General features: G+C 42.3%; 1 protein-coding gene across 1 annotated transcript; it reads left to right on the top strand.

Moving 5' to 3' along the window:
* Positions 1 to 322: 322 nt before the first annotated feature.
* FCAMR (Fc alpha and mu receptor) lies at positions 323 to 17582 on the top strand. The gene is made up of 6 exons (XM_007481293.2): positions 323 to 442; positions 8096 to 8156; positions 9566 to 9904; positions 12531 to 13881; positions 14786 to 14901; positions 16473 to 17582. The coding sequence occupies exons 1-6, from the start codon at positions 404 to 406 to the stop codon at positions 16577 to 16579; spliced, it is 2013 nt and encodes a 670-aa protein (XP_007481355.1). The 5' UTR covers positions 323 to 403; the 3' UTR covers positions 16580 to 17582.
* The last annotated feature ends 806 nt before the right edge of the window (positions 17583 to 18388 follow it).

Raw genomic sequence — 18388 nt, 5'->3', positions numbered from 1 at the left:
GTTGACTTCTAAAATCCCTTTCAGCTCCAAATCTGGGGTATATGATGGACAGACAAATGACAGGGGAATTCCTCTCTCAGATCTTGAAGTTTCCCTCTTTCAATGCCCATATTGTTGCATCATTCATTTGGTTGGGGAGGGGGAAGAGAGGAATTGCCTTCTTGGCCAGGAAAGCTTTAAATGCCAGACTAAGAGCAGCTCTTTCCATCTGGAGAAGAGGAATAGACAGACAGAGCTTGGGCAAGTGAGAGTGTCAGACTTGTTCCTGAATATATTCTAGCAGCTTCCATCATCCCACCCATTAAAACTCAGCTCCATCTCCAGATCTGAGGAAGACATCTAGGTATCTGAGTCTCAAAGGAGGAAAGGGAGAGATACAGGTGCTCTTGATTCCTGACCTCAAATGGAAGGGAACGACCATTTTCAGCCCAGAGGAGAAGGGGTGAGTGAACACTGATGGTTTCCTTCCCAGGTATTTCAGTTCATGGGCAAAGATGTTGGCATACAGAAAAGTCTTTAGGGGGCCCTCCAGACAGGATGGATCATTGCTTCCCCAGGGCAGGCCAGCACATTCCCTTGAGATCAAGCCACTGAGGTAGAGGTTTCAAGGATTTTAGGTCATGGCTTCTCTTTCTTATTCTTCCCCTTGACAATAATAGAGTTTTGCCAAACACCTTGGGACAAAGAGGTGAAGGGGTGGGGAGGGAGAGAGAGAGGGAGAGAGAGAGAGAGAGAGAGGGAGAGAGAGAGAGAGAGAGAGAGAGAGAGAGAGAGAGAGAGAGAGAGAGAGAGAGAGAGAGAGAGAGAGAGAGAGAGAGAGAGAGAGAACCAGGTATTTAGTAGAGAGGGGAGAAAATTTGGAGTCAGAAGGTTTGGGTTCAGTTCCTCACTCTGCCACTAAATTATTATCTCTGAGAACTTGGCAAGCCATTGGAACAGGTCTGAGACCTCTATTTCTTTATAAATAAAACTAAGTGATAGGATGGACCAGATAACCTCTAATATCTCTTCTGGTTTTAAATGCATGATTCTAATAGGTTTAGAGGTCCAAGATAGTACAGGCAGAGCCTCAGGATAACATCATTATTTAGGAAAACTTTCCCAAATGGGGATATGGAAAGAAGCTTAGTTTCTTCAGCTGTACAACAGGGAAAAGAATACTTGTGCCATTTATATCCTGGGACATCTGGATAATGCTTAGAACATTTGCTCATCCTTCAGTATTTCAAGGAACCTATAATTGAAGTCCCCCATAGATGTGGGCCTATTTGTATCTCATATAAACCTTATCTATTTAAAAATATGGTGTATCTCCCATTAGAATATAAACTTCTTGAGGTCAGGGATTCCATTTTTTCTTTAAAACTGCAAAAGTGCTTAGCACAGAGCTTGGCTTATAGTGAGGATGCAGCTGTTTTACTCTTTAGTAACCAGTTTTAATGAGTTTCTGTGGATAAAAATTTTCCATCCTGTGGTCAACCTGAGGAAAGTGCTCTATAAACCATAAAGTCTACAAATGCTGTTGTCTTCTTCTTCTTCTTCTTCTTCTTCTTCTTCTTCTTCTCTTCTTCCTCCTCCTCCTCCTCCTCCTCCTCCTCCTCCTCCTCCTCCTCCTCCTCCTCCTCCTCCTCCTCCTCCTCCTCCTCCTCATCTCTAACAAATACCTAATAACTGATGATTAGGACATAGACTATATTCTTAAAGGCCATACTGGAGGAATGTGCCCAGAGAGGGTAGATGAGACCTATTTCTTGGCTGCACTGATGATTTCCTGTGTTGAGTTGGGGTGGAATGGGCAGGTATCTCACATTTCTAACAATGTTCTATGTTCCAGTGAAGAGCTCTCAATCCTAAGTGTATTCTGAGTCAAGGCTCCCTTTTCACCAAGAGAGAATTTTTCCTCAAGGCCATTTCTACCCTATCTTCTCAAGCATTAAGAGTACTTGGAGATATTCCCTTGAATAGTTTTATCCTTCTGGACTCCATTCAGGCCTAATAATCCTCTAGAGAGGCTTTTGATCTCATGGAATATCATTCTTCCTCATTGCCCTGCCACAGGATCTCATTGCTCTCATTAACCCAGAGATTGCTCCAAATTTGGACTTTGTAGAGTAATAGGGAAACCAAGTAAAGATACTCTGGCCCCAGCATCTGCCAAGTCAGCCCTTATTGGCATAGGGAGATTAACTGGGGTAGCTGGAGCCGGGAGTGGGGGGAGAATTGTGAAGGAATCTATCCCCAGCTCTGGCCTTTGAGATCAGTACAATAAGCAGGTAGAAAATCTGCTGAATCAGAACTCAAAGTTGAAACAAGACAAGGATTAAAGGGAAACAGGTTGACCCCTAATACTTCTCTTTCATTTGAGGATTACTCAACCTGTGCCCAGTACTGTATGACTTGAACTAAAAGTAGTTCATAGACAGAGGGACATAGGGAATTTATAATGAACCCAATTACCTTCCTACACCTGACATCTCTCAGGGACTCTGAGAGAAAAGAAACTAGACAAGGGGTGGCCAACTATGGCTCAGGACTACTGTTCAAAGTCAGCTTTTTCTCTCTTCTCTTCACCTCCTCTCTTTCTCTTTCCTTCTTTTCCTATCTGCTCTATAGAATTACAACTAGGTTGATCCCGCAGAGTTCATGTTCCATTAGCACAGCCTTTAAAAATCCAAGGTCATCAAACTTGGCCCTGGAAAAAAATGCAGAGGTGGTGCACTATAGGTGTAGGTGTGGCATATTGCATACACTTTCCAAAACAGCTCATATGTTGGTTACTTTGGGTGAAACCCCCACCCTTTCCAAATGGAAAAGGGAGGGGGCAGGAATATCCCATCCCATTCTTCTTTTTTACGCTTTCTTCATTCCTTTGTTCCATCTTTCTTCTCTCCCCCTGCTTCTCTCTCTGTGTCTCTCTCTGTCTCTCTGTCTCTCTCTGTCTCTGTCTCTGTATCTGTCTGTCTGTCTCTCTCTGTTTCTGTCGTCTGTCTGTATCTCCAGCCCCCGCCCCCCCCCCCCCCCCCCCCCCGCCCACTGGCCTTTCTTCATTCTCCCTACCTTCTGGCGCTTCTGAGAATTCATTAAGTCTATTGGGTATGCATGCCCCTGAAACTTGTGGTAATTCTCAGGGCTACAAAGTCTCCCAACTCTGGTCTAGACCAAAATATAGAAAAGACATTCTTCCCTAAGTTCTTCAGATTTATGTGTATTTCCTTATTACCCCTGCTTCCTGTCTGGCTTAAATCATAAAGGGTCACTAAGCATTGTGTTTTTAGTCCTTTTTCAAAGTTTATTGGGCTGCAAGGATGGGGTGGGAAGGCTAGGTGGCTAAGTGGATAGAGAGCCAGCCTTGGAGTCTGGAGGTCCTGGGTTTAAATCTGGACTTAGACATTTCCTACCTAAGTGACCCTGGACATGAGATGTGACTCCTGTAGCCTAGCTTTTACCACTCTTCTACCTTGGAACCAATGCACAATATTGATTCTAAGACAGAAGGTAAGGGTTTTTGGGGTTTTTTTTTTTTAAGTTTACTTGGGGGTAAGGGAACAGCTGGGTAGCTCAGTGCATTGAAAGCCAGGTCTAGAGACAGGAGGTCCCAGGTTCAAATTTGGCCTCAGACATTTCTTAGCTGTGTGACCCTGCCCAAGTCACTTAACCTCCTTCTGCCTTGGAACCAATACACAATATTTATTCTAAGGTAGAAGGTCAGGGTTTGGAAAAAAAAAAGTTTATTAGGTGAAATAGAGTTAAGCCAATCCTACAAAATTTATGAAGCAATAATCCAGGTACAAAAATCATAGGATTATAGGATGGGACCATAGACAAAATTGAACCCAATGGCCTCATTTTATAGATTTTGGAAACTGAGCCACAGAGAGGATAAGTGACTTATACAGGGTCAGTGCTTTTTCATATGCTGGAGGTAAATTTGGACTCTTTTTCTTAATCTTATATCATTGATATTTTTTAATTTCACATCACCTTCAATTCTAAACATATCCTTGTCCTCTTCCCTTCCTGTTAGGAAAGAGGGGAAAAGGCAGTTTGCCCAGAGCAACCAACATATCAGCTGTGTTGGAGAGTAGAGGTTATATACCACACCTAGAGTGCTCCACCTTTGCAAAGAGGATAAGGCAGTACATTTTTTCAATTCTTATCCAGAGCCAAGTTTGGTGACCTTGGATTTTTTTTAAACCCTCACCTTCCCTCTTGGAGTTAAATACTGTGTATTGGCTCCAAGGCAGAAGAGTGGTAAGGGCTAGGCAATGGGAGTTAAGTGACTTGCCCAGGGTCACATAGCTGGGAAGTGTCTGAGGCCAGATTTGAACCTAGGACCTCCCATCTCTAGACCTGACTCTCAATCCACTGAGCTACCCAGCTGCCCCCTGACCTTGGATTTTTAAAGGCTGTGCTAATGAAAACTGAACTCTGGCAGGTTCTACCCAGTTGTAAATTTTTTAAAAATAATATTTTATTTTTTCCTCAATAATATGTAAAATAATTTGTAACTTTAATTTTTCTTTTTAAATTTTGAGCCAAATTCTCCTGCTCCTTGAGACAGCAAGCAATCTGATATAGATTTTACATGAGCAATAATGTTAAACATTTTTCGATACCAGTCATTATATGGAAGAGAATTAGAACCAAAAGAAGAAGAAGAATTAAATATGGTATATTTCAATCTGTATTCAGACCCCACCAGATGGCATTTTTCATCTTGAATCCTTGGGGATTATCTTAGACCAGATGTAAATCTATCCAGCATGTACTTCTTGAGTTCCTACATGCTTAGTGTGTTATTGGGCTCTGTAGGGACATAGGACAGTCTAAGACTTAGTCTCTACCCATAAGGACACTGCAATCTCTACACAGCAAAAGAGCAATGAGAAAACAATCAAAAGAATCTGAGGAAATCTGGCCTCAGATATTTCCTAGCTGTGTGATCTTGGGCAAGTCACTTAACCCCAATTTTCTATCTCTTCCTACTCTTCTGTCTTAGAACCAGTACTTAGTATTGATTCCAGGAAAGAAAGTAAGGATTTAAAATGTATATCTATATGTATTTGAATGTATTAGAATGCTATAGAAAGTCAGAGAAGTCAATTGAAGTGAATAGAAGATGTGGAGGGAATTAGACAGGGGACAGGTGAGCCTACTTCCTTAGGCATCCAAAGACTTAAGGAGGGAATTGAATAGGACCTGAACTCATTGCATAGTTTGATATCTGCCTGACCCCAGTCTCTTTTTTTTTTAATCTCCTGTGGCAGAATGGCTAAGTAGTATCTCATAACAGCAAAATAGAATTTCTCCCCAAGAGAATTCCTCTTATCTAGAAGGAAATGGGTCTGCCCTGGGGGAGCAGTAAGGGAGAGGAGAACTGTCTGAGAACACAGAAGAGTCAGCATATGTCTTCTGAAGATAGAAACTGGGAGATGATGGGAAGCCAGAATCTCTGTGACCATGGAGGAAGGTATTAATGATAGTCACAGGAAAACAATCCAGGAAGTGTTTATTCTAATCCTATATTGCGCTAGGTGCTTGGACTGCAAAGATGGAAGGCTAGAGTCCCTGCCCAAGGACCTTACACTCTGGGGGTGGAGGGTCAGGGAGATAAAACTGTGCAGTGATAAGTAAATACAAAGTATATAGAAAATAGATCCAAAGTCATTGTTGGGGGAAGAAAGAAGCAATACCTGTGGAGAGTCTACAAAAGCCTCTCCTAGGAGGTAGCATAAACTTTGAAGGAAGGGAAGAGAAGAGGGAAGGTACAAAGTTTTATGATGCATCTACTATGTACCAGGCACTGTGCTAAGTACTTTACAAATATTATCTAAATTTGATCCTCATGACAACCCTGAGATGGGTGCTGTTATTATCCCCATTTTACAGGTGAGGAAACTGAGGTAGTTAAGTGACTTGCCCAGGGTTACACAGCTAGGAAGCATCTGAGGCTGGATTTGAACTCAGTGCTCTATCCATTTGGCCACCTACATGCCATGAGGTGGGGTTCATTGAGAAGGGAGGATATCATAGACACGAGGGACAGCCTGTGTAGAAGCTTGATGCTCCATGAAGGAATATCACAGGGAAACAACAAGGAGGTCAGTTTGGCTAAAACATAGAGTGCATGAGGGAAAAAACATGAACTAACTCTGAAAAGATAGACTAAAGCAACATTATGAAAGGATTTAAGTGCCAAGCAGATAAATTTGCATTTGTCCTAGAAGCAATAGGGGAACCTCAGAAGTTCTTGAGCACAAGTTTAACACAGTCAGTTAGATCTGTGCTTTGGGAAAATAAAACCAGGGTCAGAGAGGTGGTTCAGTGGATAGAGAGCCAGATCTGGAGTTGGGAGGTCCTGGGTTCAAATTTGACCTCAGACACTTCCTATGTGACCCTGGGCAAGCCACTTAACCCCAACTGCCTAGCCCTTACCACTCTTCTGCCTTGGAACTGATATCTAGTATTGATTCTAAGACAAAGTCAGGTTTAAATTAAAAAAAATTTTTTTAACCAACTGATAACTAACTTACTAAAAAATCAGTTCTAAGGCAGAGGAGTGGTAAGGGTAATAGTAATATTAAATAATAATAATAATAATAATAGTAATAATAAAGTGGCAATAGGGTAACATTAAGTGAGTTGCCTAGGGTCACCCAACTAGGAAGTGTCTGAAGACAGATTTGAACTCAGGATCTCTTATCACTGGGTTTGGCTCTCAATCCACTGAGCCACCCAGCTGCCCCAGGAATTTTTTTTTTTAAAGAAAGAAAGAAAATTAATTCCACAGCTGTGTAAAGGATTGATAGGCGAGAACAGGGAAGCAGGGACACCAGAGAGGATGCTATTACAATAGTCCAGGTGATCAAATGAGATAATATTTGTAAAGCCCTTGACACAGTGCCTGGCACATAGTAAGAGCTTCAAAAATGCTTTTTTTCCCCTTTTTCACTTATAGAAGAAAGGTGATGAGAGTGATAATTGTATGTTTGGAGAGAAGGAGGCAGACATGAGATATTCTCGAGAGAGAATTCTCTTTCAGAGAGGGCAATTCCCATTAATTTCCCACTCATACTGGTCCATCCATTAGCCAGTCAGTTTTTTAGCCAACAAGCATTATTAAACACTTATTGTATGCTAGGCTGTGCTATGCTATGGAGATGGAAAAGCAAAAATAGAGTTCCTATCCTCAAAGAGTTCACATTCTGCTAGGAGAGACACCATGTAAATAACCGGGTATATTCCTGGCATGGATATATACATGTACACACATGTGTATAACATATAGAGAGGGGGAGGCAGAGAAGAGGGAGAGGAGAGAGGGAGAGGATGAGAGGAGAAAGAGACAAAGAGATGGAGACAGAGAATAATATATCTCAGAGACATCTCAGAGGAGAAGGCACATACTGTCTGCTCAGGGTCAATGGAGACTTTAGCTGAACTTTAAGGCATGAACCATTCAGGACAAATGCCTAAAGGGAGAAGAACTGGAAGGAACTTTTAAGATTATCTAGGCCAGGGATTCTTAAGCTTTTTTATAGTCATAGACCCTTTAGGCAATCTGGCAAAGCCTAGGGCACTGATGGCAAACCTTTTAGAGACTGAGTACCCAAACTACAACCCTCACAATATATGTGAGCCCCCCCCCCCCACCTTACTCCAGACATGGAGGGGAATATGCACTTCCCTTGAACTGCTAGGCAGAGGGACAAGTGATATGAGAAATGTCCTTAGGTGTACATGGAGAGGGGGAAGTGGGCAGCCCTCTCCTGTATGCTCTAGCACATGTGCCATAGGTTCACCAACACGGGCTTAGGAAGACCTTCTTGGAATGATGCTTTAAATGTATAAAATAAAATACAAAGAATTACAAAAGAAACCAATTATATTGAAATACTTGCAAAAATATGGTTATTTGAAAAACCAATTCAGAGACCCAGATTAAGAATCCCCAAACCAGTCCCACTCCATTATAGCTGAGGAAACTGTGGAGTAGTGAGCAAATTCTCCCTTAAAAAAAAGCCCCAATTCATTCATTTGCCTGTTCTCAGGTCACAGGTGCTAGGTCACATTTCCTGTGCAATGATTTTTGCAGGGCACTTACCTCAGGGCAGGATGGAAAGTGATCCCCCTCTTCATCTTATGTTTGTTTCAAGGTAAGTAAGAGTCTGGGGGTAAGTCTTAGAATCCTAAAATATTCAGATTGTCTGTGCCTACAGCCCCATCCTGCCTGCACCCAAAGTCAATCTGCAAAGTTTAAGAGGTTTCTGATGAACATCATAATTGCAGTCAGCTCTTTAAAAGTTTTTTTAATTAATTAGTTTTGAAGATTTTTCTATGGTTACATGATTCATGTTCTTTCCCTCTTCCCTCTTCCCTCCCGGAGCCAACAAGCAATTCCACTGGGTTTTATGTGTATCATTGTTCAAAACCTATAATTTCCATATTATTAATATTTGCAACAGGGTGATCATTTAGCATCTACATATCCAATCATATCTCCATCAAACCATGTGATCAAGCAGTTGTTTTTCTTATGTGTTTCTGCTCCCACAGTTCTTTCTCTGAATGTGGATAGCATTTTTTCTCATAAGTCCCTCAGAATTGTCCTGGATTATTTCATTGTTGCTAATAGAGGAGTCTATTACATTCAATTGTGACACAGTGTATCAGTCTCTGTGTACAATGTTCTCCTGATTCTGCTCCTTTCACTCTATATCACTTCCTGGAGGTCGTTCCAGTTCACATGGAATTTCTCCAGTTCATTATTCCTTTGAGCACAACAGTATTCCATCACCAACATATACCACAATTTGTTCAACCATTCCCCAATTGAAGGGCATCCCCTCATTTTCCTGCAGTCAACTCTTGGCTTATCCATTTATATCATTTCTTCTACCATGAAGCTCTTGGCTTGATACTTTTAGAAGCAAACCAAGAAAGGCATCTAGGTGACTCAGTGGATCCAGATCTAGAAATGGAAGGTCTTGGGTTCAAATATGCTTTCAGTCCCTTCCTAGCTGTGGAACCTAGGCAAGTCAGTTAAACACCACTACCTTACCACTATTCTGCCTTGGAACCAATACTCAGAATTGATTTTCAGATTGAAGTTAAGGTTTAAAAAAAAAGTAAATGAGTTGACAGATCCCAGGCTTAGAGGGGATAAGCATGTGTTTGCTCCTATGGGTTGGGTGAATCACTGTCCTGAAGGGCAAATACATTATAAACAATTTCTGTATGATCCAGGCCCTTCTCTCTCTCTCTCTCTCTCTCTCTCTCTCTCTCTCTCTCTCTCTCTCTCTCTCTCTCTCTCTCTCTCTCTCTCTCTCTCTCCCTCTCCTCTCCCCCCTTGGTTAAAAAAGACTGATAAATTTGTTTTGCTTGACAATGCATATCTATTACAAAGTTTTGTTTTCCTTTTCTTTTCCCCCCACATGGGTATATGTGTAGAAGAAAGAAATAATTTTTGTTTATTGAATAAAATTAATTTAACTTTAAAATAATTTTAATAAAATAAAATGTAGCTCATCTACTTCTCCCCTTCTCTTTCCCTCTCACCCCCCAGCTACTACTGCTTTGAAATGTCCGAGATTGGTGGTTGGGGACCCTGGGGGAATGGTCACCATTGAGTGCCATTATACCCCCACACCAGTCAACAAACACCAGAGGAAATATTGGTGCCGCTTGTCCCTCCCTCAGAGGGTCTGTCATACCATTATCTCCACCAACATCTTCATCAGCCAGAGCTACCAGGACCGAGTGACTCTCGTGGACTTCCCCAGCCAGGGCATGTTTATAGTGACCTTGGCCCAGTTGGCACCTGAAGACGCTGGGTACTATCGCTGTGGCATTGGGCCTAGAACAGATATGCTCTTCTCCAGCATGAATCTGACCATCTCTACAGGTACAGCCTTAATGAAAACAGACATAGTTCAGTGGGAAAAGTACTGGTTTGGGAAACAGGGTCTAGATTCAATTCTTGCCTTTGATGCTGACTACCATTACGATTGTGTGAGAGAAAATGTCTGGAAGCTCTACTTCCCTCATTTCCAAAATGAGGGGACTGGATGGATATCTGTGTTTCCTTCCAGCCCCAGTTTTGGGATGTAGAGGGCAGTTAATTCCATAGCAATAATATCATAAATGTGAGAGGTATTCTTCTTAAAAGATAATTTATTAAAGCTTAAATTAGGAGAATGGACCAAGAAGAGATTCCATTGTTCAGGAAACCCTCAACCTTTCAGAATCTATTCTCCTTTTACCTGGAGAATTCTCCTGAGTGTATCCAGCAACTGTGTTTTGATGAGTCCTTTTCTCTATTCTTTACTAATCCGAATATGGAGGAATTGCCCAGGAACAGGAGGGAGGGACCATCTTCAAGATCCATATTACTACAGGGTGTGACTTTACAACTCTTTTTGGTTACAAAGAATTCACTAGGTTGGGTGGGATAACATTATGTAGGGTGTACTTGCACTGAGCTCATCAGACAGAAATGGGGGGGAGGGGAGAGTTTAAGAAGTAGATAAAAGGTAGGGCAGCTGGGTGACTCAGTATATTGAGAGCCATGCCTAGAGACAGGAGATCCTGGGTTCAAATGTGGCCTCAGATACTTCCTAGCTGTGTGACCCTAAGCAAGTCATTTAGGCCCCATTGCCTAACCCTTACTGCTCTTCTGCCTTGGAACCCCAATACACAGTACTAATTCTAAGCTAGAAGGTTTAAAAAAAAGGAGAGAAAAGGGAACAGAGGAGGGGTCCTTAAGACCTCCAGTGAGTGTGAGGCAGTCTGTCATCTTGGGGATAGTGAGCACCCAAAATGCATGTGTGTTGCAACAGAAAGGATGCAAGTGGCACATGAGGTGAAGCATCTGAGAATTCAACATCCAGGAAAAAATAGTCCTTCCAGTTGATTGTGTAGTTTTCCTTTGTCCTGACAATGGGAGCTCTCTAATCCAATGCTTCCCTTTTTGGGCTTCTCTGTCCAAGAAAGCTCAGATAAATGTAATGCTCACCCTTGAGAACTAACTCCTCTCAGGTGTCTGGCATATCTATTTTTTGTTGTTCTTTTTGTATCTAATAATCCATTTTCTCTGTGATATTTCTATATGTGTATACATGTATGCATATATGTACACATAGACACGCACACCACATATATGTGTTATACATATGCATGTACACACATGTTTTGTCTGAGACCAGATATGAAACAAGGGCTCCCTGACTCCAACTTAGGCTTTATGTACTTTGCACTCCCTCCTCTCAGACTGGCATCATAGAATTAGAGTTTAGAGTTGGTAATTTACTCCAACCTGGACACCAAAGGCAGCTAGGTGGTGTGGGGGTAGAGCACAGGGCTCTCTATGAAGTAAGCATGATAGTCCTCATTTCACGAATCAGGAAACTAAGGCTGAATGACTAGTCTATGGTCACACACTAGTAAATGTCATAATCTGGACTTAGACTCAAGTGTTTGGACTCCAGTGCCCACTCTCTCTCCTAGAAATCACAGTTTCCTCTTGAGCAGGAGTCCCCAAAATGTGGCCCCTTGAGGCCATTTATCTGGCCCCCACTGCACTTCAGGAAGGGGCACCTCTTCCATTGGTGGTCAGTGAGAGGAGAACTGTATGTGGGGGTGCTGCAAATTGAAGCTGCACTCACATAGAGTACTACTTCCAGTGACATAATCTTTTGCATGGTTCCTTGTTCTGAGAGTAACTGAAGGAGAACGAGGCGCCACACAAAGGATTATGTGGCTGCACAATGGAAGATGTCAGCATGGTGAGCAGCGATCTGGGGGAGGGGATTCCACACTGTGTGTACTGCTACCCCTTATAGTGGTGGCGGTGCAAGATGTGACAGGCCCATCACAGCCAGTGCTGCAGCCTCCACCATCCCAGACAGCAGTATACAGATTTATTCATAGTTTTGTTTTGTTTCTTAATAGTCTGGCCCTCCAATGGTCTGAGGGACAGTGAACTGGCCTCCAGTGTAAAAAGCTTGGGGACCTCTACTCTTGAGTCTAACAGTTATTCATAGAGTTGTAGATTTGTTTCATAAAGAGTTTTCTTCCCAACAACTGACTACCAGCTGTGGAATTAAGGAATGAGAATATGAAAGGAGTGGTTAGGGGTGAGGGGAGGAGAAGTGGATAAATTTGAGGGGTAGAGCATTTCTGGGTCAGAAAGGCTTGAGGAGAGTTCTGGACCATATGTTCTGGGAAGTCAGCTGATAATTGAGCAAGAGGGAATCGTGGAACATGAGATCAGATAATAGAAAGAGGAGATGACTGCCCACTTTCCACTTTTGCCCTGGTCTGTCCTGAACTAGAGACCATATTGATCTTCTCTGGAATTTTTATTTTAGCCCACATGCCTACTGATGTAATGCTGATGTAATATTTAGCTTGACTGTAGTTAGTTTAATAGCTTCCAGCCAACTGAAAGTAGCCTCTAAAAATGCAAATACAAACATTGTCATTAATTAGCCTGTGTTCTTTCCCAACATCTCAAACCAATTTTCATGTAGGCTCTGCCAACCTCACAATTCCGTCAAGCCTCATCCCTGGGACAGCTTTGGCTACCAGAAGCCAGACTATGGAAACCCTTGAGACAACAACTTCAGTTATAGGTAGACTGGAACTTGACACAACCCTACTTGCAGAGAGATGGGAGACAAGACCCAGTAGAAGAGATACCACTCCAGTTGCAGTCACCCAGGCACCAGGAATCACTGGAGCAACAACTACAGTTACAGGTGGACAGGACCTTGACACAGCTTTGTTCACAGAGGAATGGGAGACAAGAACCAGTGGAAGAAAGAACACTGTAGCTGAAGTTACCCAGGCACCAGGAACCAGTGGAACAACAACTTCAGTTATAGATGGACAGCACCTTGACACAGCTTTGTTCACAGAGAGACAGGAGGCAAGAACCAGTGGAAGAAAGAACACTCTAACTGAAGTTACCCAGGAACCAGGAACCAGTGGAACAACTCTAGTTACAAGTGGACAGGTTCCAAAGACTATTGAAACAACTTCAGCTCCAGGGAGTCAGGCCTTTGATACAACCCTCGTTATAAAAGGACAGGGGGCAGAAATTTGCAGAGGACATACAACTCCAACCATAATCACCAAGGCCTCAGAAAACATTGGAATAATCACCTCAGTTACAAGTAGACCTAGTCCAGGAATTCTTGGAGGAACAATTCCAGCTTCAGGCAGACAGGATCTTGACACAACTCTGGTTGCAAAAGGAGAAGAGGCAGGAATGATCAGAGGAACTCTAACCTTAGCTAGAGTCACTCAACCACCAGCACACATTTCAAGCAAAGGTATACAGATTCCAGGAACAATTAGATTAATAATCCCAGGTACTGGTGATTGGGTCATAAAGACCACAAGAGCAGCAGAACCAGTTCCAGAAGGGCAGACTACAGAAGCCAAAGGAACATTAAACATAATGGAAGGTGGTTTGGTCTTGGGAACAAGAGCAGGAACAAAAACTATCGTAGGAACCATTAGAGAAAGGAGATCAACCATTAGAAGAACAAATGGGTTAAATGAGGCAATTGTGAATGCTGGAATACTTCCATTTACCACCAGAAATATTACAGGAACCCCCAGACCTTCAATAACAGTCAGAGAAAATTTCAGAGAAATAATTCCAGGTACATACCAACAGACTTGGGAGACCATCAGAGCTATAGCCCTAGATGTAGATGTGGGTGATTGGTTCTCACAAACCAAAAGAAAAGAGAAAATTTCAACTTTAGGAGGAACAACTGCTACTAATAGACAAAGCCACTCAGAGGAACCACTGAGAAGATTCCCGGGAGTAGCACTCCTGATTCCTCCTAGCAATGAGTCCAACAAAGAGAAGTAAGAACCTGTACATATCTCTTTCAGAGGTACCACTCTTGCCACTCTGGCCTCTTAAATCAGTTCTATGGATCCTTCTCCATCTTTGTCCACTTGTCCTAAAAATGAACTTAGTATTCATGAGAAGTCTATTGGATTTGTTCTCCTTCCCTTCTTTCCTTTCCTCAGTCTGCTCATTTAGAAATATGGACATCAGATATGACAATATATCACTTCAATCTGTCACTTCTTCTCCCACCCCTTCAGATACCTCAATTGAGAAGTAGTTAATTGGGCTGGATGTTTTTGCCTTTGTTCTTCCTCCCTCCTTCTCTTCCTTCCTTCCTTCCTTCCTTCCTTCCTTCCTTCCTTCCTTCCTTCCTTCCTTTCTTCCTTTTCCCAGTTCCTAATCCAATTCTATTTCTGATAGAGAACACATCCTGTTCTCACAGGCTGTGGCTGGACCACCTTGAGCATGTGGCCATATCCACATAGTATGGTGTGGTAGAAAGAACCCTGGGAGGGGGCAGCTGGGTAGCTCAGTAGATTAAGAGCCAGTCCTAGAGATGGGAGGTCCTATGTTCAAATCTGGCCTCAGACACTTCCCAGCTGTGTGACCCTGGGCAAGTCACTTGACCCCCATTGCCTAGCCCTTGCCAGAAGGTAAGGGTTAAAAAAAAGAAAGAAAGAAAGAGGCCTGGGTTATTCTAGTCCTGGTTACTACTAGCAAGCTATGTGACTATAGGCAAATGACTTTACCTCTCAGTGCTTCCATTTTTCCTTGGCCAAATGAGAGGGTTGGACTAGATCCTAAGGTCTTTCCCAACTCTTAAGCTGTAGAATGCTCTGATTATAAGCAAGATTTCTCCTGGGCTCTTCCCATTTCCTACCCTTCTTCAGCCCTCTCTCCCCTTTTCTTCCTCAGTTCTCCTCCAGATCAGAACCGTGTCTCCCAGATCCTGATCATTTTCTCTACTGTGTTGCTCCCACTTGTTCTCCTGGTTCTGTTGCTACTGCAAAGGAAGCTCCGAAAGAGGATCTGTAAGTTACTGGAGTCCTCCGGGTGGGAGGACTGGCAATTCTTGAACTTCAATCTCCTTTTTGATGCTACAAGGGAGATAGTTGTATTGGGTGGTAAGAGTAGTGAACTGGGGGATGGGATAGGGTAGGAAACCAGTGATCTAAATGCTGCTCTGCCCTTATACAAGTCTATCTGTCTATAAAATGAACACAATCATCTTTCCAGGACTAATACAATGCTAAAGATGAGTTCTTTGGGAGATGATAGGAATCGTAAGATTTAGAGCTTGGAGAAAATCTCAATCTTCTAGTCTAAGTCCCTCATTTTGAAGGTGAGGAAATGAAAAACAAGAGAAGGGAATGTGCTTCCCCAGGTTACACAAGTAAGAAGTAACAAACCTGGCTCTAGAACTTCATCCTAACAATTCTAATGGCAAATTTGTGCTCACCAAATTTAATCTTTCTTGGCTCTTAAAGGTTCTTCCCCCTCTTTTGTAGAGGTGGGGCTGGGCTGTCTCTGCATGCATGAAATATTGTCCAGCCTGGCAGACTTTTTCATTGTAAGAATAGATTTTGTTCAATTTTCTCATATTTTTCTTTTTTTTTTTTTTTTGAAAAGATTTTTTGAGAGAATTTTATTTAGTTAATTTAGAATATTTTTTCATGATTATATGATTCATGTTCTTTTTCTCCCCTTTTCTCCTCCCCCATAGCCAACATGCAATTCCACTGAGTTTTACATGTATCGTTGATCAAGACCTATTTCCATATTATTGATATTTTCACTAGGGTGATTATTTAGAGTCTATATCCCCAATCATATCCCCATCAACCCATGTGATCGATCAGGCAGTTGTTTTTGAAAAGAATTTGATGGAAGAGATGACTCCTCTCGGAAAGGGTTGAAGGGGGTTATTTAGGTTTTCTAAAAACAAAAGTCATCAATAACTGTTTTTTAAGGGTCCTATGGGCAGGTAGGTAGTACAGAGGATAGACTGCCAGACTTGGAGAACCTAGGTTCAAATCTGGTCTCAAATGCTTCCTAGCTGGGTGAACCTGGGCAAGTCACTTGATTCCTATCGCCTAGGCCTTACTAAGACAGAAGGTAAGAGTTTAACGAAATAAAAAGGTGTCCTAACACATTTGCTAACTAGAGGCTTGCATGCCCTCCAAGACACCCCCTTTCTCCGGTGTGTGGGCAAATAGAGAAAGAGAGACAGAAGGAAAGGACTCCCCAAGAGACGAATTGATTAAATACTCTACGCGTCGAACATTCTGCAAGCTTGGGCTGAAATGCTTCTAAATCAGTGCCCTGCCAGTCCAGGGTCCAGGGCTCAGTGTTAGTGAACAAAAGGTTATAGAGTGCTTGGGGCTGGGGCTGAGACTAGTGGGAGGGGCCTGGGGCCAGGGGCCCCAACTCCACTGGCTAGAGATTCCTCAGTCCTCTGCGGAAAGCGCTCACTGCTCTGGGGGCCCAAACTGCTCTTTGGCTGTTGGTACTTTTGAGAACCAAGTAATGTCTCCAGGTCAAGAGGCCGGAGAAGGGATTGTCCAGACTCCATGGCTCTCTAAGGTTTTCTATGCCTCTGCAGCTCTTCGGACCCAGGAGATGCCCATGCTTTCTCTAATCCAGCTGACTAACTTTCAAGATCTCCCTGAGAAGCCGAGCCTGGAACTACGGCAGCCCCAGAGAGTCTAACTCGTCCACCATCATCTCCAAGGAAGAAAGACAATCGGCGGCAGGATCAACCTTCCCATCTGTGCCCATCTGAGCCTCTCTGAGGGGAATCTGGGACCCTCAGCGCCTAATATCAGCCCCGAAGACAAAGGCCAGGATCTCCTGGCCATACATTGTACACCGCCTCTTCCCTATATTTAGGAAAGGAGGCCAAAGGAGCTGGGGTTCAGCCTAGAAGAGAAAAAGGTGAGGCTGGGAAGACTTCATTATTTTTAAATCTGGGAAAGTATTAAAATAAAGGAGGCTCATTAATTGTTCTCCACTCCCAAAGAACAGATTAAGAGATTTTCCATTTCAGTAAGACTCCAAAAAGAAGAATTATGGATCCCTGCAGAGGCTGTGGAACCTCTTTAAAGATTTAACAGTTGCCATCTCTCTTTCCTCCAATCCCCCAATTACTTTGTAATTCTCATATGGCATTTTTTACATCCAAAATTGTATAAATTACAAATGAACAATTTATAAATTTTACAAATTACAAAAATTCTAAAATAGTTACTTTGGTGTGTACTTAACCCATCACCCCCAAAACTTGTAAACTCTTTGAGGGTGTCTACTTCAGCTTTGTATCCCCCATAGTACTAAATACCTAAATTTGTGGAATTGTATTGTCTAGGTCACTCTGGTATGAGATGAATTTATATCTGAGTATTCTAATCTTCATTGATTTTCCCTTTTTCTTAACTCTTCCAATAGTCTCCAAACTTCTATCAGTAAAAGTTTTTGAGCCCACTCTCCCCAATATAAGCATAATTATGTATTTATGAATGATATATGTATACTTCCATATAAATCATATAGGCATATTTTTATAATAATTATGTATATTCATTTGTATAATCCATTGGAAGTGCTTATTGGGTCTGGGAGAGGGGAGGGAAGAGGAGAGGGAAAGAAAATGAATCATGTTACAGTTCAATTTGTACAAAATAAAATAAAAAAATAAAGAGATACTATGTCCCAACTATATGATCCTTCCAAATAGAGATCATACGTTTCAAATGAAATCTTTTTGAAGCAAAATAAATATAAAGCCATGAACTGATTTTTTAAAAAATTATGTGTATTATAAAATTTAACAAAAATTAAAACTTGTTAAAGGGATGAAATAAATATGGAATAGTATTTGGTTCTAGGGGCAATAGGGAGTCACTGGAGTTTATTGAGGAGTGCATGTGACATGGTCAGGCCCATAATTCTGGGAAATCACTTTGGCAGCTGTGTCTCATTTGGCCTGAGAATGGGAGAAGTTTGAAGTGGTGGAAAACAGTTGAGATAATGACAGGCTGCTCAACTGAGTTGCGTTAACTGGAGAAAAAGAAACAGATGGGACAGGAGTAGAAGTAGGAATAATAAGACCTGGCAACTGGTTTCATGTGTGTAGTGAGAGAAAATAATGAGTAGAAGATGGCGCCACAATTGTGGTGGCCTTGGGTGACTAGAAGGATGGTCACAGGAATGGACAAATTTGGAAGAGAGATGGGATTGAGGGGAAAGATAATGTAATAATACTTGCTATCTGTTGAAGCTTGTCTGTGCTTGCTCATCCTGCTGGACTCATTTGTTAAGTGAAAAGTGAAGTGAGATTTTTATTCACAGATGAAGGTCCAGTAGGGCAGAGCCCACCCTTTGAAGGGGCTTATAGGGAGTAGGAGGTAGTATGCTGAGGGGAAGAGTTCAGAATTTTTCTAATGGTTCTTGTGAAGTTGCTTTGGGGTGGGGGGATTGGGGAAGGGGGTAAGGTTACAATTGCCTGAGGGGATGATGCTG

This window comes from Monodelphis domestica, chromosome 2, assembly GCF_027887165.1.
Source record: "Monodelphis domestica isolate mMonDom1 chromosome 2, mMonDom1.pri, whole genome shotgun sequence".
NCBI lineage: Eukaryota > Metazoa > Chordata > Mammalia > Didelphimorphia > Didelphidae > Monodelphis > Monodelphis domestica.
The sequence above is the reverse complement of the archived record's forward strand: the minus strand, read 5'-3'. Positions and strand labels throughout refer to the sequence as shown.

Bases quoted from the DNA above. Each gene is read 5' to 3' on its own strand.
- FCAMR (XM_007481293.2), top strand. From the start codon at position 404: ATGGAAGGGAACGACCATTTTCAGCCCAGAGGAGAAGGG. The intron at 13,882-14,785 runs GTAAGAACCTGT...TTTCTTCCTCAG, and splicing joins AATGAGTCCAACAAAGAGAA to TTCTCCTCCAGATCAGAACC. The intron at 14,902-16,472 runs GTAAGTTACTGG...ATGCCTCTGCAG, and splicing joins GAAGCTCCGAAAGAGGATCT to CTCTTCGGACCCAGGAGATG.